The sequence below is a fragment of the Mirounga angustirostris genome, unplaced genomic scaffold (assembly GCF_029215605.1).
Source record: "Mirounga angustirostris isolate CCGP_5_RB_7025 unplaced genomic scaffold, mMirAng1.0.hap1 SCAF_2, whole genome shotgun sequence".
Lineage (NCBI taxonomy): Eukaryota > Metazoa > Chordata > Mammalia > Carnivora > Phocidae > Mirounga > Mirounga angustirostris.
In genome coordinates, this window is record NW_026991710.1 from 62805319 (window position 1) to 62831176 (window position 25858).

At 42.4% G+C, this 25858-nt stretch overlaps 1 protein-coding gene across 5 annotated transcripts in view; it reads left to right on the forward strand.

The window, feature by feature from the left end:
- The window catches only part of FRAS1 (Fraser extracellular matrix complex subunit 1), a 420408-nt gene that overhangs the window by 209090 nt on the left and 185460 nt on the right, over window positions 1-25858 (forward strand). For all 5 annotated transcript variants that reach the window (XM_064584673.1, XM_064584674.1, XM_064584670.1 and 2 more), the window contains exons 15-18: window positions 6258-6401; window positions 11275-11415; window positions 13034-13174; window positions 14913-15089. In XM_064584673.1, the coding sequence (XP_064440743.1) occupies window positions 6258-6401; window positions 11275-11415; window positions 13034-13174; window positions 14913-15089 (603 nt within the window). The remainder of the gene's footprint in view (window positions 1-6257; window positions 6402-11274; window positions 11416-13033; window positions 13175-14912; window positions 15090-25858) is intronic.

A 25858-nucleotide genomic window follows, 5' to 3' on the forward strand; every position in this document is an offset into this window, starting at 1 on the left:
GCATGAGGTATTATGAGTCTTCTTGTTTGTCAGGTTGGTTGAGGTAAAATGGACTCTTGTTTAATTTTTTGCTTTTACTGATTTTTGGGATTCACATGAGGAGAGTTGACTTCATCATACTTATCAGCACATTCCCCTGACTAGCCTGGGCCGGCTATTCCTCTCGCTCATCTATCCAGGCCTGTCTGTCTGCCTGTCTATTCCTTTTGTTTCCATAACTTATTCTCATTTCCCTCCCCGCCCCTCCAGCTCCCCACTTAAGTAACGATTCAAATGCAATTTAACATGTATTCTGTGTGTGCTCAATTTTAAATATTCATAAATATTAGTAGGTAGGTGTTTCATCCTTCTTTTCCTTTTTTTTTACTTTAAAGACTTTATTTTTTTTAGAGCAGTTTTAGGTTCAGAGCAAAATAAAAAGGATGGCACCGAGAGTTCCCGTTGACTCCCTGCCCTGACACATGCGTGGCCTCCCCCGTTATCAGCCAGCCTCCAGTGGACTGGTGTATTTGTTACCTCAGTGAATCCTTCTTTCCCCTTTTTCTTCTCCCGAAGCACTGCTTCCAAGATGCATACAGGTCCCTGTGTGCACCTCTAACTGATCGCAAGGAGCTGCTGCTCTCCTGTTTAATTTGCATATGTCTGGCTATTTATGAGGCTGAAGATTTTTTTCATGTAGTTGTATTTTTTCTGTTAGGAACTCCCTCGAGGACATCTGGGTCTTCAGAATGTATGAAGACTAGATATTCCCATTTCGGGATGTAAAGTTTTCTGTTGGCACAGGGAGGCAGGTTGAAGATGGAGACCCAGCCTGGAGGAGACGGAAGATTGTAGTAAAAGGATCGAAACTATGATTACTCCCATGAACTTCCTTTCCTTTTACATTTGTCTGGCCTTTGTGCTTCTTAGACAAGTAGCCTTGGCCTCCCGTGGGGCTGTGATGGGGGAAAGGAGAGTAGTCTGGCCAGCATCTGGGCTTCTCCTCAAACAGTCACCAAGCTATTTTCAGTCATTTTCCACAGGGCTTTGGTTGATGTGTTGTAGAGATTGCAAGGGAAGAGCTTTAAAGTAGGAGTCCTCTGGGAAAGGCTGGAGCCCTTTTTTGTAACTGCTGGAATAATCTCCGAGCGCTCTCTTTACGTCCTTTCTAAGTGAACCTACCTTTCCCATAGTCTTTACGGTCCTTTCCTCTTCTGTCTCCTGCTGTACTTTAATTTGCCCCCTTTGTACTTACTTGGGCTTTTGACGCCAGTTGAGACAAGATGTGCTAGATCTCGCACGGTATGCCGCTCACTGGATCACGCGTGACATTCTCTGCTCTCTCAAATATGTCATCTCACCATATCCTCATGAGTTATGTATAACAACTCTTATTCCCACTTTACAGATTAGGAAAGCAAGGAACAGTGAAATTGAGGGTAAGATAGAACATTTTTTCATCCAGCAAGAGCTTCTTATTGGAAATTTACCCCCCTGATAATACTTTAGAACTTGGCAAGTACTCTCCCGTCATTTGTGTGATGAGGACAAAAGCTAGCGGTTGCTACAAAATGGATATGGATGGGAATGAAGGAATCTGACTTGTGGATGACATAGCTGCTTGTGTCTGCAGTTTGGGCTGCTTCTGCGTAGTTGCCGGTGAAAACCCCCTTGGCAGTTTGGAAATCTGAACTGCAGCCTGATGAACCTAAAAGGGCCTGCTGATCAAGTGTGCCAATTCCCTGGGAATGGCAGGAAAACTTATCCCAAAAGGCCATGGGAAAGGTGAGGGACCAAAGGAGAAGCTCTTTCTCATTCCTGAGGGGTATTTTGAACTGCAGGCTGAGCCCACTGGCGTCTGGGAAGGCTTCCTGGAAAATGAGAAGTGGCCCAAAGGAAGTGCTTTTAACACTTCCCTGGAAAGGGGCTGCACTGTATGCTTAGAGAAGCACAGGTTGAAAATTTTTTTACAGCAATCATCTATCTCAAAATTATCAAGTAACAAAAATACGTTTCTTATTTCTGGAGTCTGGTTTCAATATAGAGTTGCCAAAAGAAAGGTAATTTGTTCCTTTTCATTTTGAAATGAATTGCTCAGCAAGCCAGCACATGTCTTGCTATGCTCTAGAAAAGTCAGGGGCTTTCCTAAATAAATTATCTACTGCATGTCAGATAAGAAGATGGTTTTCTCTCATTAGCCCTCTTTTTAAATTTATTGCCACATTTTCACAATATACAGTCCAAACCCTGGGTGATCTGAAATGTATCACTAAGAGAAATTATGGTGAAAAGTCAGGGAGTGACCTTCTATTTTTCATAATAACCCAAGTGTAATAAAAGCCACATGTAAAATAAGCCTGGGAGAAGAGATTATCTGCAGCAGCATGTGTTCAGTGTTAGAAATTAGAAATCAATTGCAAAACACAGTAGGAGTGTGTCATTATAAGAAATGTGACAGCTCAAAAAAAAAAAAAAAGAAGAAAAGAAAAAGAAATGACAGCTCAGCATAGTTCCATATTGAAGGAATAAAAATCCCTTCTGCTGCCTTGCTTGACCATTTGAACATGCCTTTTGTTTGCTATGGAAACAGAGAAGGTGGCCTCACATTTGGCATTCTATACAGATGTAGCATAAGTACTTATCATCATAAGGAGATCTGGATTCCAGCATTTATTAGGTACATTTACAGCCTCAAGTTTGTCTAGCTTAAGTTATCACATGTTCAGACTATGACCTCATGATTAGTTGTTTCCATGTAGAAGATAACTGATAGGATGACTGTCATAACCGGTAAAAAAAAAAATCTGTGTATTCATTTAACATACATTTAATGAATGCTGACTTTGTACCAGTTACCAGTTTGGACACTGGGGGTTTGAGATGATTCAAACGTGGCCCCTGTTCTGGAGGATACTATATTCTGTTGAAAGGGGTTGATTTGTAACCAAATGAATAGGACATAGGATAAATAGCATAAGAGAGGAGGTACAACGTGCTGCAGGAACACAGAGGAAGAAGGGACTGTTTGGACAAGTTCAGCAAAGCTTCCCAGAAGAAGTGACAACTTAAGCCTCTCAAGTGTAACCAGGATTACAGGGGCTGTCGAAGGAGCTGGAGGCATTGCCAACTGGGTGAATCCTGTGTGGGGCATCTGGAACCCACGAACCCGTATATGGCATGCTTAGGGCACCCTGCTGCATAGAACTGGCCTGCTCGAGGGAGGTAGCAGAAGGCAGGGCTGAAATGTTAGGTGCAGCTCAGTTTGTGACAGGCCTGAGTGCGGTCCCTAAGCCTGTAGCCTCTATCCTGCTCATCCTTTGGCCCTGTTCTGATTGGCAACACTAGGGATAATGTTAAAAAATATTTAACAAGCCATATGGCACAGATCAGATTAGTCTGAAGGTTGGAGGGGTGGGGACGGACCTGAGACTCTCTCCTGTGCCAGACCTTTCAGTTGCTGGAACACAGTGTCTTGCAGGCTTCCCAGGGATGAAACCAGAATCATCAGGGAGGGACCAGGATGACATCCCTTTGTCAACCAGGTTGGAAGTATTTTTACTAGTTTAAAAGCCAGTGCAGCTGAATGTCTGCACCCCTACCAACCAATCCCCGAAGAGAACTAGAGGGTCGTGCTTTAATTTCTCACCTCCTCTGTGCTCCCTTGACAAAAGATGATTTCATCCCTTAAGAATGTCTTGAGTTAATTACCCTCTCCTCTTCCCACTGCAGAGTAAGCTCTCTAAGAAACAAAACTGATTAAAACTCTTACAGATGAAGTCCCAGGTCCTTACCTGGCCTTCCATGATATTTGTGATCTGGCGCCTATTGTCTTTTTAGTCTTACTTCCCATCATCCTCAAGTACTTGCTCCCTGGTGCAGTTTGTGCAATGCTACCAATGAGCTCAAGCGATGGGGTGGTTTAAATGTTTCCTCTAGCCGACTTCTGACCTGTGGCTAGCTGGGAAGGCCCCACAGGCTAACCACAGCACCCTGCATGTGGTAGGTGCTTCTGTTGAACATGGATAGATTAGCCTGGCATAAAACCTTCTTAGGAATGAAATTGGGTTTTTTGTTTGTTTAGGTAATGGCTTTGAATCAACTCCTGAGTCAGTAAGGCAGAGGCACAAGAAGAGATAGACACTTCAGATGATGACTATAGTCATTAATTGAAGGGTAGTTGAATAAGAATGAATGACAGATTTTGTGGCTGTTCAGGGTGGAATTTGTTACTCGGATCTTTAATCCACATCTTTAATTATAATGTACTTTGGGTAGCTTATCCTGATATTAACAGTGTTCTCATGTAACACTTATAAAATATAAATAGGGTGTTAAATATAAATGAAGTACCAAGTGTAGAGTACCAAGCAGTGTACTCAGCACAGAGTTAACTAAATGGAAATGGATTCTGCCCTTATGAAGCTTACGGTCCAGCAAGGGAACCAGCTCATAAATAAGTAAACTTTCTTCCATCTCTGTTTTTCATCTGCTATTTCATCTCTTGCCTGGACCAGAGCAGTGGACTCCATGCTGGTCTGTCTGCCTACATGCAAGTCCTTAAACCCTCCCTACTCGGCAGCCAGAGCGAGCTTTGAAAATCAGGGCTTGAGTTGATCTTGCTTAACCCCGTTTGAAACTTCACATTACACTTAGGGTAAAATCCTAATTTCTTTCCATGATCTCCAAGGTCAAGTTTGATTGGGCCTCTGCCTATCCCTCCAGCCATGAATCAGGGCACTGTATCTCACCATTCCTCACTGCACCCCTCTGTGCCCTGCTGGTCCCTCTGCGTCTGCTAGCTTTAGCCATAGGGGCAGCCGTCAGTTCTTTGAACCCCTGAGCTCCTTTCCTTCCCAAGGACTTTGTTGGTGCTGTTCTCTGGCTCTTTCCAGGGCTGGCAACTTCTCATCCTTTAGATCTACCTAAAGTTGGTTCCTTCCGCCCCCACCACTGTTATATTTTATCAGAGAGCCCTTCCTAACATTTTTTAAGACGGGGGTTGGGGAGGATCAGAAGGAGAGGGAGAGAGAGAATCTTGAGCAGGCTCCAGTTCCAGTGCCAGGCCCGACACAAGGCTCAATCTCACAACCCTGAGATCATGACCTGAGCTGAAATCAAGAGTCAGACACTTAACCCACTGAGCCAGCCAGGTGCCCTATAGCATTTAAGAGAATCTGTAATTATCTCTACCGTTTGTTGGGGGAGGAAAGTTGTCTGAAATTAAAGGCTTTCCTGTGCAGTTTCGACCTGAGAGGAGAGGATTGGATCTTAAGATTTGCAATGAAGGCACCCTTTTCTGATTCTAAAGGGATACATAATTAAATTATTTACGTATTTAGTTCCCAAGTCTCTTCCGATCAGCAAAGGCATTTCCCCCACCAATTTTGGTCAGAATGAATACCTCTGCAGAACAGGCTGTGCTCCACGGTGAAGCAAACATTTTGAAAATTAGGATGCATTAACAGAAGCATAGGTTGGGGTTAGCCATACAGTTAACCAACTTTTAATATCAGCAATCACTCAGAATAGGCCTCTCTTTGCAGACATGCTAAGGTGAAAAGCAAGCATGAGTAGTAAAAATCAAATGCTGGAAGAGTAGGATATTTTTGAGTGTTAAAGGAACAACTCTGGTTTAGGAACAATGTATGGTTGGCAAGTTAAGTTGTAAGAGAAAGGTACTCAAGATGCATGTTGAGAGCAGAAGCTAGTGGTGGGGCCGGGGGTGGGGGGGACTAGAAGAGTCATGAGGGAGGACAGAAGGAAGGGATGGGGGTGGGATAGAGAGAAGACAGGGATGGAAAGTGGGGAGAGAGCAGTAGAAATCCAGCAGTAGCAGGTCTTTCAAAGTCTAATCAAGGATGAGAGTACATGGCATCCCTCCTTGCTGATTCTTCATGGTGTTGGACGCAGGAACGGTGATCCTGTCAACATTTCATTGTATGGTTATGAAAGACAAGGTGGCAAGGTGATGGAGGGCCATCTGATTTCATTAGACAGACCATCTTTGTCTAGAAAACTATAGTTCCCTTCCCTGTGATTCCCATTACTCAAAAGCCTCTGATTTCCTGTTCCAGGTCTCTAATTTATTGAGTTGTACTTCTGGCCAACAGAAATAGTTATTTTTGGTGGAGGGTGTTTTTTTCTCCTGTGGTATACATATGCGATTTAGGAATGAAGGCTCCAACATCCTCCTTATGAATTCTTAAACCTTTGAAAGAAAAATTGCAACGCGTCCTTTCTGCTATAGATTGTCCACTGATTTTGCCGCTTGCCTGCAGTCTGCCACGAGTCCTGTGCTGCCTGCTGGGGTCCGACGGAGAAGCACTGCATGGCCTGCAGAGACCCCCTCCAAGTGCTGAGGGAGGGCGGCTGTGAGAGCGGCTGTGGCCTCGGGTTCTACAACAAGCAGGGGATCTGCAGTGGTAAGTGCTCGGCTCTGCATGCCAGAGCAGCTTGCTTTCTTCCAGCATCCTTTGTTTTATTAAAATCATAACATTTCTTTTAGTCAACGAATATGCAAGTGTTGGGGCACCTGGGGGGCTCAGTTGATTAAGCCTCTGCCTTTGGCTCAGGTCATGATCTCGGGGTCCTGGGGGTCCTGAGATCCAGCCCTGTGTCGGGGGTGGGGGTGTCCCTGCTCAGCAGGGAATCTGTTTCTCTCTCTCCCTCTCCCCCTGGCTTGTGCTCTCTCACTCAGTCTCTCTCAAATAAATAAATAAAATCTTTAAAAAAAATATGCAAATGGCTGCTAACATCGACAGTGTTTTAGTAGTTTACAAACCCTTTTTGTCAACTGGTAGGATCACCTTTGACACCCCCACTTCACAACAGCATGTTAGGTTAGGGTGCTCATGCTAGCCTCATGCTGCCAGGCTCAGGCTGCTTGCTCCAGACTCACAGCTGTGGGGAGAGGAGCAGGTCTTCCTTCCTCCAAATTCCCAATTCCACATCAGTGCCAGACTGCATCCAAATATTCACGGAGACAAAGACGCTCCCAGAGCAGCCAAAGCAGACCTACCCTTGTGTTGGCATCACTGACTTAAAGCTGAAGCTGTTACCGAGTATTCAGTCTTTTATGCCCACGGCATGGCGGTAAGAGTTAACCCAGCTTAGTGCTTCCTTCCAAGTGCTTTATAAACATTAACCCACTGAGAGGCAGGAAGGTAGTGGGGGTCGGCATGACCTTGGGCAAGTCACATACTCTGTCCGTGTGTCAGTTTCCCTTTTGTAGAACGGGGGTAACCATAGCCACCGTGGGTGACAGATAGTGGCCCCTCGAAGATGTCTGCATCCTGATAGCCAGCACTTGCGACTGTGCCGCCCTAGATGGTAGAAGGGGCTCTGGAAGGGTGATTCAGTCAAGGATCCTGAGACGGGAGAGACTATCCTGGCTTCTCCGGGTGGGCCAGTGCAATCACAAGGCTCCTTCCAGGAGGGACGGTGGGAGTCTGAAAAGGAGGTCTGAGACAGCAGCGGGAGTCAGGGTGATGCCAAGAAGGGGCAGGGCGCATGCAGGCAGTCTCTAGGACTGGGGAAGAGACACGGAAATGGATCTGCCCCTAGGGCTTCCAGAAGGAATGCAATCCCGCTGATGCCTTGACTTCAGGACTTCTGACCTCTAAAACTGTAAGATAATAAATTTGTGTTGGGTTAAGCCACTGAGTTTGTGGTTGTCTGGCCCGGCCGCAGTGGGAAACTGACACACACCGGCTCAGAAGGCTGTTGGGAGGACGGAGGTGATACAGGCAGCCATTTAGCCCAAGTGCTGTGTTTGCTGTCTATTCCTCATGATGATTGCAGGCGGTGGTTACTAGGATCATCCTCATTTTCCAGATGAGACAGAGAGGTTAAGAAACTTGCTTAAGGTCACATAGCTAATATGGGGCAGAGTTGGGATTCAAGCCTCGGTCTTCTGGCTTTAGATCTTACCTGCCTAACTGCTCTACTAGTTATAAAGAGACGCCTCTCTATGTACCTCTGCTATTTCTTCCTCCCTTCTCCTTCTCGCCTCCCTCGATCCTCTTGTCGCCCTTTCTCCCTGTCAGTCTTCAGATCAGTTGCCAAGTCCACAGGTAGGCACCTGACAGTGAATGAAAGGTCTGAATTGAGTTTACTGTGATGGTCATACCTATAGAAAGGCTGTGATGACTTTTTTTTTTAAATAACAAAGTCCATTAAATCAATAAAAATGTGCAGCCCATAAAACTTTCTTGAGTTACTGTCCTCGTTTTGTTTACTGAGCAGGGCAACAGCAAATATGATCTTTGGGACTTGACAAATCCACTTGTCTTGGGGAAGAGAGATAGCCCCTGGCAGCTGCTTGCTTAAAGCTGTGCAGAGATCCATCAGCATCACTGGTGTGAAAAATCTCACTTGATGTGGACGAGTCACAGCTGGCTTTTTGTGGAGTCAGGAGAGAACAGGAAAGAAAGGCCAGGCTCTGCCGTATTTTAATCTTTTTCTGCCAGCATCACTTTCCTGCTCAGTTAAGCCAGATGCATTCTCTAAAGGTAATCAGATGTCAAGTTTGCACGAATCCAAAGACATTTAGCTTGTAAGTCCCCAAGGAGGCTGGCTACTGTCCCTGATGGGGGGCAGTGAAACTGACCTGCTACCGAGATGGTATATCTGAATTGAGAAAGCAACTTCTGCTGGGGAAGCAGGCATTTAAAATCTGTACCTCTGAAACAAATAATGCAATATATGTTAAGAAAAAAAAAAAAAAGAAGAAGATAGCAGGAGGGGAAGAATGAAGGGGGCGGAAATCGGAGGGGGAGATGAACCATGAGAGACGATGGACTCTGAAAACCAAACTGAGGGTTCTAGAGGGGAGGGGGATGGGAGGATGGGTTAGCCTGGTGATGGGTATTAAAGAAAGAGGGCACGTTCTGCATGGAGCACTGGGTGTTATGCACAAACAATGAATCATGGAACACTACATCAAAAACTAATGATGTAATGTATGGTGATTAACATAACAATAAAAATTTAAAAAATATAAAAAATAAATAAAAAATAAAAGGAGGGATTTAAAAAAAATGAGGGATTAGTGTGAGCCTTGAGGCAGTGAGGGGTGGAAATCTACTTGGGCTGAGAGGTTGGATGAAGAAAGCCAGAGCTCCTTGCTGACTGGAAGAATTAAAAAAGACCACTGAGGGGCACCTGGGTGGCTCAGTCATTAAGCGTCTGCCTTCGGCTCAGGTCATGATCCCAGGGTCCTGGGATCGAGCCCTGCATGGGGCTCCCTGCTCGGCGGGAAGCCTGCTTCTCCCTCTCCCATTCCTCCTGCTTGTGTTCCCTCTCTCGCTGTGCCTCTCTCTGTCAAATAAATAAATAAAATCTTAAAAAAAAAACAACAACACTGAACAGGTGGCTTAGGGAGAGAGTATACATCTGAAATGCTATCTGTATACATTTTGAAACAAAGCATCAGAAAAAAAAAAGTCTTCCAGACAAGAGGATGGGCCATTGCTGAAAGTCAGCCAAGGAATCAATTGATCAGCGAGTAATTGCTGAACGCCTGCCGTGTGCTTAGCATGATGCAAGACTTTGTGATACCATTGACATCGACCCGAAGACCTTTGGATAAAGACGGGAGTTTACACTTCTCATAAAATTCTTAGAACTCTCTAAGTTTGTATTAGATGCCTTCAGAAGTGTTCATACAAATATTTCCTAAAACATCAGTGAACCAAGTCACTGATTGGTATCAGAATGTTAATTAAAACGTCTGATGCTGATAATGCTGACTTATTTCCAGTTCAATTTAGTGCTATTCAAGATAAAGACTGGCTGGTGTTGGTTTAATCATTTATAACCGAGAGACCTGTATCTCTAGAAATCTCAAAGTTAAGTGCTGAGAAAAATCCAGCACAACCTGTCATACACGGTGGTATGCCCTGGCTGAAAGAATTTACAGCAACCAAGTTCATTGGCGGTTCATGCTTTGAGTTTTACAAATGTTAGATATAAAGGGTGGGGAAATTCAAAGGACAAAAACCTCCTCATTCTTTAGTCTCTTAAGTACTTGTGCTATTATGAAGGGCTTTTCTGACTCTAGCTAACATAATAAATCAAAATAAGCTCCGAGGTTTCTGTTAGCCATTCTCTCTCTTCCTTCCTCCTCTCCTTTTTTCTCTCTTTCCTTCCTTTTATATGCATTTCCCTTCCTCACCAAGGCAGCTATTTCAATTTTTTTAAGACTTTATTTACAGAGTGCATGCATGTGTGTGCGAGCAGGGGAGGGGCAGAGGAAGAGGGAGAGGGAGAAAGAATCTTAAGCAGACTCTGTGCTGAGCATGGAGACTGACACAGAGCTCCAGCTCACCACCCTGAGATCATGACTGAGCCGAAACCAAGAGTCAGACACTCAACCAACTGAACCACCCAGGCACCCCTACTTTAATTTTTTTTTTATCTTTTTGTTTTTATGGGCTCATGTAAAATGGGTATTCTTTTGAGTGTACATACCTTTTTTTTTCTTAAATGATGTGTTACAGAGTTCACGTTGTTCTTTTTTCATTCAGCATTATGGTTTGAACCACCCGTGTTTCTATATCATCTAGCTCTTTGCTTCTCACTGCTACATAGTACTCCCTGGGCTGCATCTCCCATTGCTCACCCATCCACTGTTCATGACAGACTCCCCACTTCCCTCCATCCCTATGCTGTCTCTAGAGAACACCAGTGAACAGCCTCAAACATGTCCCTTTATGAACCTCTGTGGAAGGTTCCCTGGGATGGGTAATCTGGGAGCAGAATTGTTGGTTTCTTAACTTTCCATATTCTTTATTTGACTAAGTAGTGCCAGGTAGCTCACCAGCATCCATACTCAAGTGTGAAGCTTGTCTCATCTCCACATCCTTGCCACCATTTGGCATTATCAAGCTTCAGATTTTTTTTTCTGGTTAATAGGTATACTGGGACAGCCCATTTTATTTGCATTTTTCTGATTATTAATGAGTTTGAGAATATCTTCAATGCCTATTGGACTGGCATCCCTACCCCCAAGCCCATTTTGACTTTAAACCCTATATTATATTGGATATGCTGGTGGGTGTGCCTCAGAATATTTGTTATGCTTGGTTCAATGAATAATTATCTGATTCTCCTTCAACTGTGAAAACAGAAAGTACAGAGTACTTTGAAATGTTGGAATCAAGGAAACAGAACTCAGCTGAGCAGCCAGACAGTGTGATTACCATGTTGATACCAACTGTGGACATTGTACAGAGTAGACTTCTCTGCTCCCTTTGCTCATTATTGACTTTCTCTGGTGGGTTTCCTCCCCCTTAGCTTGTGACGAATCCTGTAAGAGTTGTGGTCCCAGTAGTCCCAGGTGTCTTACCTGTGCTGAGAAGACAGTGTTGCATGATGGGAAATGCATTGCTGAATGCCCTGATGGTTACTATGTTGAGGCCACTGGCAGATGCAGAGGTAAGACGTGGGTAATCATTGTCATCATCGTCATCATCAAAATGCATTTGACATATTTGACAATACTTGGTGCTATATGCTGCTCACTTAAGAATTAGTGTGTATGATGAGAAGATGTCAAATTAAAAGGAATAGCATTTTCATTCTAGAACCTGTGTGTATTTGGTATGGGAGTGGGTGGATGCTGTGGGACTTGAGTGATTAAGTAAAAGACTTATGCATATCAATCCTCATTAGGGATCATTTGGTCCTTTTCAGTGTGAAGAACATCTTTAAGATCTTCATATAGTCCTTGTGTACTAATAAACGGTCACTAACTTAGGTTGTAGGTATGACAGAATCATTTCTTAGATGGCACAAGCCCATATATCGGCAACTACAACACATCACAAAAATAAAATATAAAATAAACCAAGTTTGACAGCTTGTAAGGCCCAAGTCTGTATGTATTGAAAATTTGGTCTTATGTGCTATTTATGTATTGTTTCTTTCAGATTTATACAACTTTAACTATGAAACATTCCCATTTGAGACCTTGTAAGCTTCTACTTACGTATGCTTGACTTGTGTCTTTCCTTCGAGACAACTCGGGGAACTTACTGCTGCCTGGGATTCCTTGATTGCCCCTCTCCTCCAAAATAAACATACGTGTTCTCACTTGCACCTATAGTGTGGGTTTGTGGCAGAATGTTTCGATCTGTCCCACAGCCTTGTCTTAGCAACCTCCTTTCTGTATGCCAACCCCTTTACTGGCCCAGTGTTTATCCCTCTTCCACAACATCCTGCCCCCAAGAGTCTCATCCTACTTCCACACTCCCCTCTCCCAGCTCCTGCCTGTTGTTTTCTGGAGTCTTTAGTATCTCAATCCTGTCCCTTAGGACAGGCCATGGTACCATTTGTAAATCAGAGTCAGAGGTGTCCCACTGTTACCACCCAGGACTAAAGCAGCAGAGATGCATGCCTGACATTGTCATATGTAAAGATTGTTTAATATGATTCTTCCTTAAAATCCTATAATGTCAGACCTAGAAGTATCTTAAGTGATCATTTAGTCCAGCCTCACAATGCATTTGCCATGGAGCCTAGGCCTGGAGAAACCTTGACTTGGCTAAGGGCATAGACAAATTAGTGGACAAGCCAGCCAAAATTCCAGTGCTTCCAGAACTTCAGACACAGAAACTTTTCACTCTTCCCTATTCAGGTAGGGGGTTTTAGGTTCAGACAGACCTAGGGCTAAATCCCAGCACTGCTACTCATTAGCTCTATGATCTTGGGTAAATTTTTTAACTTCCCAAGACCTCAGTTTTCTCATTGGCAAAACCTCGTAATTGCTATGAAGATTAAATGCAGCAATGTGTATAAACCCCTTAATGGAAACAGCGCATCAACGGTAGCTGATAAATAATAGAACATGGATAAAAGATGGGTAAAGGGTCACCGCGGGCAGTTTTGGGTATATAACCACTTCCTAAAACATCTTTCCGCCTGATTTGGTATGACAGCTGAAGGGGATTGAGAGCGACACAGAAGGGGCTTCCTGATACATAAGGAGCCCAGCTGAGAGGTAGGCTCCCTGTTCACTTGGGTTCCATGGTGTCCCCCTCACTGTCCTCCTCAGCTTGTCATAATTCATGTGCCGGCTGCTCCGGACCCACGGGCTCACACTGCACAGCCTGCATCCAGCCCCGGGCTCTGCGCCAAGGCCGCTGCCTGTCCAGCTGCGGAGAGGGCTTCTACCCTGACCACGGGGTCTGCAAAGGTACCGTTGGTGTCGTCGTCATTCTTAAGAGACTTTTCCATCACGAGGACAAAGATTTAAATTACTTTTCAGTGCACTTTTCCCTACAGTGTATCTTATATCACTATGTATACATTCTATGCTTTTTTTTCATTGCCAAGGGATAATCTGAAAAAAAAAAAAAAAAAACTCACTTTGGAATATTTGTGATGACGCCCCCCAAAATTCATGATTTTTCTGGCCATCCTTGAAAGGACTGTCATTTCCTTTACCGTACATTAAAACAAAACAAAACTCTTACTTCCTCCTTTTCCCTGGTCTCCTCGAATTGTTAATGTGTTTCGTAGTCTTCATTTTGTTTTTCCCTGAAGAACCTTTTTTTGTTAACGATTATAGCTGAGCAAACTGAGTTAGCAGCAATGCCTCTGGGCTGAGGGAAATGGAAACTCTTAAATAGTTGTTTGCCAAAAAGGCTTTGGGCTCATTGGGAGGGTGGGATCATTGTCTTTTGAAACTAGAACATTGGGAGCATATACTTCAATTAGGTGAAGTTAATTTATATGTGTTTATATGTAGGGGACCTTGGAAAAGAGTTTGAGAATAGTTAGAAGAATATACATATTTATATATATATTTATCTATATATTTGTATCTATGTTATATATATTTAAATATGTTATATAAACTGGTATATATTTTATAAATAAATATGTATTTTTAGGGGCGCCTGGGTGGCTCAGTCGTTAAGCGTCTGCCTTCGGCTCGGGTCGTGGTCCCAGGGTCCTAGGATCGAGCCCCGCATCGGGCTCCCTGCTCCGCGGGAAGCCTGCTTCTCCCTCTCCCACTCCCCCTGCTTGTGTTCCCTCTCTAGCTGTCTCTCTCTCTCTCTGTCAAATAAATAAATAAAAAATCTTAAAAAAAAAAAATTTAAAAAAAAATATATGTATTTTTATAATTTTTATATAAATATATACATATATATTTGTATACATATATGTTATAAATATATATGTATATATTTAAAACAGGGCAGCTGCAATAAATACTCTGAAAAAGAAAATTTAGAAATCTTTTAAAGAACTCTTATAGAGTTAATTGTATCAAAGTTAGTTATATCAAAGAGCTCTTGTAAAGAGTTAATTATATCAACTGTGGGCATGAGATAGTTCCAGTAGTCTGTTTGGGTCTGATTTCAACCAGTAGCCCAGAAAAACAAGAAACTGTGATGGATTGTCAAATTCCTGTTGCCCCTTAAAAGGGGGATCTTCCTTGTCTAGGAAAGCAGCCTTTCCTCACATAAATTCTAGAAGGATTTTGTTGCCTGGATGCCTATATAGTGGGTGATAGATGACATAGTAGACAATAATGCAATGACCATCTTTGCAAAAAATATAGTAATGGCCTTTGTATGGATGGTTCTTAAAATCTTCAATAAAAACGGAGGCCATGGTATTAAAACATCATTCAGTAAATGTGTATCTGGAGAACCAAGTCAGTATTGTCCAGTTTGCTGGGGTTTTTTCATGCTCCAGCTTGACAGACCTCACAAAACCAGAGAGATGTGACCAGTTAACATCACCCTCATTAGGCCTCTCACAAGTATTATCACCCTGTGCTATATATAGAACACTAGAAAGCAGTTTTCTGATAGGATGTATCTGGTGAACTCTTCTAAGTGGCTTATATTTAATTAGGTACTCTCCTTGGTTGCAACGTATATATGACCCTTGTACTGATTTCTGCATTTTGTTCTTGGCAGCCTGTCATTCCTCTTGCCTCACTTGTGTGGGTCCAGAGCCCTCTCACTGTGCCCAGTGTAAGAAGCCCGATGAAGGACTGCAAGTTGAGCAGCTCTCTGGGGCGAACATCACCTCTGGCAAGTGTCTGTCCCAGTGTAGAGCCCACTTTTACTTGGAGAACACCGGGCTGTGTGAAGGTGAGCAAGCATGATTTGAAGAAATGTTAGGTAGCTTCTGGGCTTTGCTCTTGAGAGATCCTGTGAAGTGAGAACAAAGCCAGAAGACCTTTGTTTTCATGTAAGAATTGTTCCAGGATGCTTGTGGATGGAGCAGAAGATGGACATGCAAAGGGGTGGCCCCCACTGATGTTCTCCTTCCCTTGGTGAATAATAGATGATCTTAGAGAGCTGGTTCCATTGACCCCACTGTCCCCAAAGTTACATTCTAAGAAGTTCCAGACAGGAATTATTTCAGAGACAGTATGAGTAGCTAAGAAAGACCCAGAGCTCATTGTAGAATTCCATTTAGTATTGCTTCTAATTTGCTACTCTGGATGAATATGAATTGGTCCCTTCAGAGCAAAATCTGGACTTCTGTCAAAATTTAGAAGTGATTCTTGCCATTGCCTAGCATATCATCTACAGAAAATTGATGCCATCCTGAATAATTTGACTCAATAGCTGAGTCATCTGTGAGTAGCTGAGGAGTTGAAGGGGAGATATAGATAATTTGGGGAGAGGTTGGGGAGGCCCCTCTCTGTTCCTATACAACGTTGCCTTGCTGTTGGGTGAATTATTTGACTCTCAAGCTACTTTAAAAAAAATGCAATACTTACAGTTTTCATTGTAAATGTATGTTCATTAAGGGAAACTTTGAATGTAGAAAAAGTAGAAAGATAATCTGCCCACCATCTACCACCATCTACCACTTGGGTAATTGCCTTTACCATTTTGCTGTAATATACCCAAGTCTTTTCCTATGCATAGCTTTGAATTTTTATTTTTACCATATAACTGTAAGCCTGTTGTAGATTCAATTTTGTATCCTACAATATCCAGTTTTACATTGGAATATACCCTCACATGGAAGTGATAGATTTCAAGGTTAAAAGATTTTGATAGTCAGTCAAATGGCATAGTAGGAAGTATACAGATTTGGAATACAGAGACCCCAGGCAGACACTTAAGCTCACTGAGCCTTTGCATTCACAGCATTAGATGAAAGATCATTATCTTTCACATGGGCTTTTTGCCAGGATCAAAGGAGGTTAGGAGTGTGAAAATTCTTGGTAAATTGTAAAGCCCCATGCTCAAATGTTATAAATTTCCGTCCAAATACTCAGGTGTTCAGGAACATTATAGGGGTAATCCCCTGCTCCCAGGGGTGCACCCTGCTCCCTGGGATGCACTGTTACAAAGTGCTTAGAAATTAGGGGAAGCGTCTTTATTTTCCAAATACACTGGTTTCCACCCATATATGCCTTGCCTAAACTCTCTCTAGTCCGCTAAACTTTCATGGCTCTGTTTCCACAACTACTTCTGAAATACAGGAATCTGTCACTAAGAGTCCCAGTGCCTTCCCAAGGCACACACCACACAGCCTTCCCCTCTGATCCTGGGAGAAATCAAGAAGAAATCTTCCCAGGCTACTCAGTGTAGTTAGCCTCTCCCTATAATTTTGAACACTATATTAAAAATGAAAAATAGGGAATTTGAGGAGGGATCAGAAAGGAGAAACAGAAATGATTAATGTTTGTAAAACTAAGTTGTAAATAAAAATTGGAGTGACCAGGGTTATCCAGCCAGAAAATAATGTTACTGTTGATTTGGTATACACCATGAGCCAGACACTAGGAGAAGTACATGACTTGTTTTTCACTAAAGCCTGGTACCAACCTTGTGGGGTGAGTGGGACAACTATTTTAGAGAGGAAATGGAGGCTTTGGGGAGTTTAGGCTGTAGCTTGTTCAAAGTCATATATCCAGCACAGAGTAGAATCCAGTGGAATCTCAGTCAGCCTGATTCTTGTATCCATGCTCTACACCAAGTTGTTACTGTATTATGCTCACTGACAAGGGAAAAGCATAGCATACTAATACTGCAGGATTGGAACATCTTAAATTTAAGGAGGCATCTTCAACAAAGGGGAGTTTTCTGGGAATCCCTTTATACAGACACCTTTTTAAAAGGATTAGAGTGTAATCCGTGTGGCATGGTTTAATCATGGTCCCATGCCAAAGGTCTAGATTGACCTCTGGAGTCCTTTGTGATCCCATGATTTTATGCTAGTTCACATAATATTATTAGGTATCACACTATATAGCTATCTACTCACGTTTATTACCAAATCCTTGTGCAATCTCTGCTATGTAGATTTTGTTGTACTCAATTTATAAGTGATGAGAATGTGGCAGAAAAGGTTAATTGAGTTGCCCAAGATTCCGTTGGGAAACTGAGTACAACCACCAATTGTTTCCAACCCTATCTGAGTATTAAGTGTGTTGATTGATGTGTTTCCTGTCACTCATCTCATATCTCTGGAAACCTTTCTGCCTTCCCACAATCTGTTCCATTTTTTTATTCTGCCGAGGTGTTGTCAATGCAATCAGGCTGGGGAGCCCTATGAGACTGGGCTCTCCTTCTCACATGTTCCCAGAGATACCCTGGCTTCCTTGCAGAACATTTAAAATGTTGGAGTATTTTTGCGGCTGTACCATTGAGGGTTTATTTTACAGCACGTTTGATCTCAAGTGCTTTTCTATAAAGAAAAGAAAAACAACTGTTTTCTGGAACTCTCCCTCTTCCTCTCTCTGAGACTGCAGTACAGAGTGATTAGAATATTACTGCAGCTAATGAAAGCGAGAAGCAGATGCATTATAGGAAAAAACAATTTACTTAGAGTCTGAAGTGATGTCAGAAGTTATAAAAGTTTCAACTCAGAGCTACATGACAAACCCAGAAATTATCTAGTGGAAGATGAAACAAAAATACTCAAGATATATGACTAACATCCAAGTCTATGACTGAAGGACGAAAAACCTAAAATTAACAAACAGTGACCAAAGAGAACATTGTTTATTAGTAGCTGGAGGGCAGTCTGTTTTTATTCCTTCCTTCTACAAACGTCTATTGAGTGTTCCCTCGGTGCTGGGCATTGTCTAGGCACTGGGGGTACCCTCATGAATGAGTGAGACAAAATTCCTACCCTCGTGGAATTTATATTCTAGTGAGAGAAACAGATCATAAAGAAATGAATAACAACAGCAGCAACAAAACCCATGGTGTGTACTTGGCTAGGGGTCTGTGCTATGAAGCCCACAGTGGGATAACGGGGAAGAAAGAGGTGGACTGAGTTGGGCTCCAAAGCAGAAGGGCTCTGGTGAGAGGGGGATGGGCACCTGCCTGTATTGGTCCTGTGATTGGGGCTCATTCTCAAAAGTGTATCCTTGTATCCTTCAGAACATGGAGCTTTGACGTTATGTTTTGTTTTGTTTTTTTTCGCCTCTATGTTTACAAAATGTGGCTAGAACTGCTGGTACAAAAGACAGTCTGTTACTAATTGTGAAAGACAATGTGAAGGCATTTTCTGTAGTCAACCAAAACTGTGCATGTTTATTCAATATTAACATTCAGTACTAACTAAAAGAAGGATTTTAGTAATGTTACCCAGAGTTCACCTCACCTATTTAACAGATTGTGTCAGCATTGGCAGAGTCTAGTTTATTTAACAAAACAAACAAACAAACAAACAAAAGCCAGGAAATACCTATCAACCCCCTTGCTCAAATAAAATAATACAAATTCAATCCCTTCAAAACCTCCAAACATCAAAAAACTATCCTTTGCTTTTTTATCCCTCTTTATCCCTCTCCCCCCGCAATAGTTTTCCAGGACTCCCTGAGTTCATAAATCTATCTGAAATCTCCAGGGTGGAGCTGGGTGGGGGGCCGCTATCTTGTACAGGGTGCCGTTCTCGTGTTAAGTCCTGTGACAGGTTCCTCCCGGAGGCATTTAGTGACTGTGCAGCCCCTGGGGCGTACCTGACAGCCCAGGGTGGATGGACAGGACAAAGGACCTGGAGCTCTTGTCACTGGGAGGCCTTTCCTCTTTCCTGAGAATGTTCCTAGGATCAGATCAGATCACTCAACTCATTTTCAGATTCTCCTTACACTGTTGTTGAGGTGGTTTTTTGTTGTTGTTTTCTTACAAAGGATTCAACTATTTTGAAGCCTTAGCTTTCAGTTGAGGTTTCTCTAGTGCAGAGCTTTTCATAGGAATCTCTTGGGAATCTTGTTAAAATGTGGATTCAGATTTCATAGGTCTGGGGTGGGATCTGAGTTTCTGCATTTATAACATGCTTTCAGGTAAGGCTGATGCTCCTGGTCCAGGGACCATAGGTGAGTAAGCAAAACCTCTAATTAAAAAAGGGCAAATATATCATTTTATCATTGGTATACTTCTAACTAAAGCAGTTTAACAAAAATCTCAATTTTTATTTCTTCTTATTGTATGCATAATACATATTACAGAGATTTTAAAAAATACAGAAAAGAAAAATTAGAAAACAAAAACATCTACTACTAGGTTACCCAGATTTAGCAAATAAAAATACAGGATTAAGAAATAAAAATATTTAGGGCACCTGGGTGGCTCAGTTGGTTGGGCGACTGCCTGCGGCTCAGGTCATGATCCTGGAGTCCCGGGATCGAGTCCCGCATCGGGCTCCCTGCTCGGCGGGGAGTCTGCTTCTCCCTCTGACCCTCCCCCATCTCATGCTCTCTCTCTCATTCTCTCTCTCTCAAATAAATAGATAAAATCTTAAAAAAGAAAAATATTTAGCAGATAAAAAAAGGAATTTTTTAGTGTAAGTATATCCCAAATATTGCCTGAGATATTCTTTTTTTTTTTCTTTTTTTAACATTTTATTTATTTGACAGGGAGAGAGCACAAGCAGGGGGAGCAGCAGGCAAAAGAAGAGGGAGAAACAGGCTCCTTGCTGAGCGAGGAGCCCCATGTCGGGCTCAATCCCAGGACCCTGGGATCATAACCTGAGCTGAAGGCAGATGCTTAACCGACTGAGTCTCCCAGGCACCCCTGCCGGAGATATTCTAAAATGCTATTCAATGTTTATCTGAAATTCAAATTTAACTAGGTAGCCTTTATTTTATCTGTAAATCCTACCTATAGCCCTTCAATCTTGAGATAACCTCTTTTAATCCTTTGGCATAGATTCTTAGTTATTTATGCACACACACACGTGTGTATATATATCTCACTTCACAGTTTATAAATTCCTTACAACCAAGAGTTTTATTAGAAATTCTGTAAGTTTGGGGAGCTTGGGTGGTTCAGTCAGTTAAGTATCTGCCTTCGGCTCAGGTCATGATCTCAGGGTCCTGGGATTGAGCCCCTTGTTGGGCTCCCTGCTCCCCGGGGAGTCTGCTTCTCCCTCTCCCTCTGCCCCTCCCCCCACTAATGTGTGCTCTCTCTCTCTCAAATAAATAAAATCTTCAAAAAATTCTGTAAGTTTACATTTACTCCCATTTTACAGATGAAGAAAGTAAGGCTTAGAAGGAACCAACTAATGAATGATTTAGCAACTAAGGATCCTACACAGTTGCTCTGGAAATATTTCCTTCTTTCCAAGCCCAGATCCCTTGTTCTTCATTTCACACTAGAGCTTTACAATTGAATTTCAGGCCAGGCTGTCTCAATTAATGATGCAGTTCAATCACCATGTCAACACCTTGGCAGTGGTGACCAAGGACCGGATCTGAACATGGTCAGGATGATTAGATTTTAGCCACATTATTGCCCCGATTCTGTGGCAAATGAATGGTGGATTCTCTCCGTTCCTACACAGTTCAGCAAGAGGGTTCAAGATGATCTAATTTTGAGGGACTTACATGTTTTTAAAAGTGAACTCTATACCTCAATAATGATTTTTACTTACATGTCTTCTGTTTTAGTATGTCAGGAGATACACTGCTTTAACAAGAATGCAGAGGTAACCAACATTGGGTCCCATTCCCGCATTGGCATCCTTCTCATTATACTTGAAATAATCATGGAGCTTTAGTCAGGTAAACATTAGGGAAATTTTAGCAACTAAATTTTTCCAGGCTTTCTTTTTCAGTCTTGAAGATAGTATTGCCTCTTCAGGCTGGGTCTTACTGCAGGGGGCAAAAGTGCACAGAGTCAATACAGGTTTGGTATCAATTTTAAAAAATTTGTTTTTCTTCTAGTTTTACTGAGCTATAGTTAACATATAACACTGTGTTAGTTTAAGGTGTACAACATAATGATTCTATACACATATGTATTGGGAAATGACCACCACTTAGTAACTTTCAGATATACGATATTGTTAACCATAGTCACCATGCTGTACATTTTATCCCCAGGACTTCTTTTATATCTGGAAGTTTACACCATTTGATCACTTTCACACATTTCGTATCTGGCAACTACCAGTTTGTTCTCTGAATCTTAATTGTTCAGCCAGCCCTGGCTGTTGAGTGTTTTTCAAACCCTTTGTGATTGTCTATGCTACTTTCTTTATTCTTAGTGGCCCCCAGTAGTTGAGGGTGCGCTAAGACTTGTCAGTGTCCCAAACGGGGGAGGATCTCAGCACCTAAGATCTGGAGGCTGATTGAAACTGGAGCCTCGGGCGCCTGGGTGGATCAGATGGTTAAGCGTCTGCCTTCGGCTCAGGTCATGATCCCAGAGTCCTGGGATCGAGTCCCGTATCGGGCTCCCTTCTCCTTGGGAGCCTGCTTCTCCCTCTGCCTCTCTCTCTCTCTGTCTCTCATGAATAAAAAAATAAAATCTTAAAAAAAAAGAAAGAAACTGGAGCCTCAAGTAGCAGCTTTTACATCAGGCAAACGTACCTCTTTCAGAGGAACACCGGGAGATGGGTATTTTTGTCTGTTCCCTCTGCACTGAACCCTGGGGTGACAGCCAGCCGGTTGAGAACTGTTTCTTTGTTTGCTACCGTCCCCTTGAACCAGTGAACTCAAACCTCGCTGACCACCAGAGCCAGGCTGTCAAGGGTGTGCCAGACATGTGCATAAGCTCTTTTCAGGAAGACACTAGTGACCTGGAACAGGGCAGAGGTAGAGCACAAATACGGTGTCCACCTCCCAGATCTACGAAGCAGGCAGTGGGCCTCTATGTATGCATTAAATTAGAAGCCTGACCCTTAGCCAGCAGTTTTTAAGATATGCAAATAGGTCTCTTTCAGGGAAAAGCAGGGAGAATGGGCCTTTCTGACTGCTGCCTCCTGGGGGAAGGGGAGGGATAACCACCAGTAGTCCTTGTGAGCCCATTAAGAAATGTTTCTTTATTTGCTATAGCCGTATGAATTTTGTGGATGCAAGCCCCTTTGGCTTTCAGAACTAGGGTTTTGGGGGTCTGTCCCTCGGGTGGACTCTTAAAAGTTGGAGCATCGCATGTAGGCTCTAAACCCTTCATTCCTAAGGGAAAAACTGGGAGTTTCTTCCTGATTATATGGCAGTAGGGGTGGGGGTGGGTATGTCAAGAGTGTCCCAGCCTTTCCTACCTGTTTCCATATAGGTTTTTTTTTTCTCATTTGCCTGATGTGGGAAGAGTGTCCCAGCCTTTCCTACCTGTTAACATATAGGTTTTTTTCTCATCATTGCCTGATGCCTAGGAGTCCCTCAGCGAGTTAACTAGTTTCTGGGTTTTTTTCAGAGGGAATTGTTCCATGTGTAGCTGTAGATTTGGTGTGTCTATGGGAGGAAGTAAGTTCAGGAGCTTTCCATGTCACCATTTTGGACTGGAACACCATTTTTTTTTTCTTTTTAAATAGGAAATTCACCAATTATTTTGGTCAGTTAATTAATTTGCTTTAGGTGAACCAGGAGAAAAAGTATATCATGGGTATTTTGATCTATTTAGTTGTTGCTAAGATTCACCCAAGGCCTCAAGGCAGAGTTTTAATTAAAGAAATAAATGGGCAGGAGTCTGCCTGCTCAGCTTAAGAGTATGTTATTATTTATGAATTTGGGATTCCCTTGCATTAATTGAATAAAATACATGGCATCTATAGTAAGCAACACTCTTTAATGTAGTCCCCAGAGTGCTGACATAAGCTGTACAAATGTATGCCTTCTGGTAATTTTCAATCTTCTTCACTTTCCCCTTCTTGTCTTTACAGCATGGCTGTGCTCAGCTTTGGGGATAGAAAGATGAAAAAGGTAAAGGCCATGCCTTAAGGAAAGCATGATCGAATAAGGGAGACTGACATCTGAACGAGAAATTAAAAGAACATGATACATGCAGTTGTAGGGACCAAGGGCAGGCTGCCCCAAGATGGCCACTTTGGCATAAAGACTATTTTGAGTTAAAAAGCAATAAAACCCCAGAAGATTCAGGAAAAGCTCTTTACCTTCCCCACCACTGCCTAAAAAGAACTTAGATAGGGAAGGAAGAGAGCTGTCACAATAGGTAATGACATCATGATATAATTTGGGTATGGTAGACAGGGAGGAACCTAGCAAGGTCTATTTGATCAAAGTCCTGTGTATGTCCCATTGTTTCTGAATGGGCCAGCAAACATTTGTTTACCTAACATTTACTCTCTTTCATCTTCCTGAAGATTGCATGCCTTCCCTCTGAAATCTCAGACCCCTAACCCCACCTCCTTAGTTTAGGATGACATATATACCTCATTTTGCCTGTCTTTGGAATTTCCACATCTGTATGGATTCCCTGTACATACACTATTAAATTTGGTTTTCTCCTGTTAATCTCTCTTGTGTCAGTTTGATTCTTAGACCAGCTAGAAGGACCTTGAGGGGACAGGAAAATTCTTGCTCCCCAAAATTGTAATGGCAGTAGGCACAAGGCTCAAGTAGCTTGCCCTTGACCCCTACAACAGCATGTATCATGTTCTTTTAATTCCTTGTTCAGATGTCAGTCTCCCTTACTTGGTCATGCTTTCCTTAAGGCATGGTCCTTATATTTTTCATCTTTCTATCCCCAAAAGAGCACAGAGGAGACTGACTGCCTGGGGGAGAGAGTATGTGAAAAGATCTACAGAGAAAACTACATCATCAGCATGTTGAAGGGTTAATAGCAGTTCATCAGGGCAGAAGGTGGGAAAGGGCATTACAGGTCAAGGAAACAGCAAGTGCAAAGGCATGCTGTATTTAGAGAAGTCCAATGTATTTGGTATTCCCACAGTATAAAGCTGAAAGTGGTGAATTGTGGGAAATGATACTGGAGACATGGGTGTGAGTCATGTCATGAAGGGCTTTATGTGCTACACTGAGTTTAGAGTTGACAATACTGGTATTGGAAAACTGTTAAAAGATTTTAAGTAGGGCAATAATATGGTCAATTTGCATTTTATAAAGATCAACCCCTTACCTGTGCAGCAGGTAAATGGGGAGAAACAGTGGAGCTAGTTGGGAAGCTGCTACACTAATCTATATCATGAGTGATATTGAAGGTCTGCACTAAGGGGCCATGGGAATGGTTAAGTTGGGATAGATTTGACAGAGATTTAGGGAGTAAAAATCACCATGTCTTGAATGGGTTGTGGTGACAGAAAAGTAAAAGTCTAAGGTTTCCAGCATGAGTGTCTTGGTGAATAGTGGGACTACCAAGTGAGGCAGGGAATACAAAGGAAAGACGAGGTAGTGGGTAGGATGTGGGGTTGGGGGTGGATAATAAATGCAATTTTGGACAGGAGGAATGTGATGCCATAATTTGCATTAAGTAGATATGGGCTGAATGTGGAAGTGGTTGATGAGTAGTATTTTGGAAAGAGGAATGAGATACCAATCAAATACCAAGTAGAGGTATCCCCTAGGCAGTTAGATTTATGTGGTTGGAGTTCAGAGTAAAGGCCAGAGCTGTACACATAAATTTGGCCCTCACCAGCATGGAGGTCATCGTTAAAGCCATGGATAAGTTTGCCAAGAGTGAGGAGAGAAAGGACAGAGGGTGCAATTTTGGGAAGCTCCAATATTCTTGATGTAAACAGAGAAAGGCTGAAAGGAAATGATCAAAGAGATAGGAGAACTAGAGGAATGTGTTGCCAGTGTTCCCATCCACCTGCCCACCCACTGGCTCACCTACCTACCGACTCACCCATCCAATCAGCAGAAATTAATTGATTGAGAACTTACGACATGCCAGGGACAGGGACTATGATAGGTACTGCAGGAATCACAGAGATGGAAAAGATGTGATTCTTACTCTTACATGGTTCAGCTCATTAAAAAAAAAAGAGAGAAGGAAAAGGAGGGTGATGGAAAGGGGGAGATTGACTTTATTCGACTTAATTCATTTCAGTTTTCATCCCTTTTCACAGTACTCCTACTGTATACCCTACAGGATTTTTGATATTTACATCATAATTCAAGAGAAGTTTACCTCAAAAATTGTTTTTGACATGAAAAGCCAGGAAATTTTATATGATGTGAAAATAAGGATGCTGGACCACTTTTTATATCATTGAAAAGAAAAAAGAAGTGGTAGTATTTATTGTCTGAAATTTAAATAGGGGATAGGATAGAATAGAATAAGATAGAGTAGAATAGAACAAAAATTGATATGTTCTAATTGTTTTAGGTAATATTTTTGCTGGCGTCAGGTTGATTGGACTTTACAACCATCTAAGGACACTTTTAATGCCAACACTTTTAGTGCTTAAGCTGCTCAGTTATGCTTTTTCAGAAATATACTTAGCCATCAACTGGAAAGCCACTCTCTAAAAATGTAGTATTGATTTGGGGAAATTATTCATAGAACTTCTTTCAAATCTTTTCCGTATATGTCCTGTAATGGAGTTAGTCTTCCTTGAAGGATCTTAGACTTCAAACCAGAACTCCTGCTATGAAAGCAGCTTCCATAAAATGATAGAGCCTCATTAAAGTCACTGAAATAGTGTAGACATTTCCCAAACTGGTACAGAATTGATATTTCATGAGATTGTT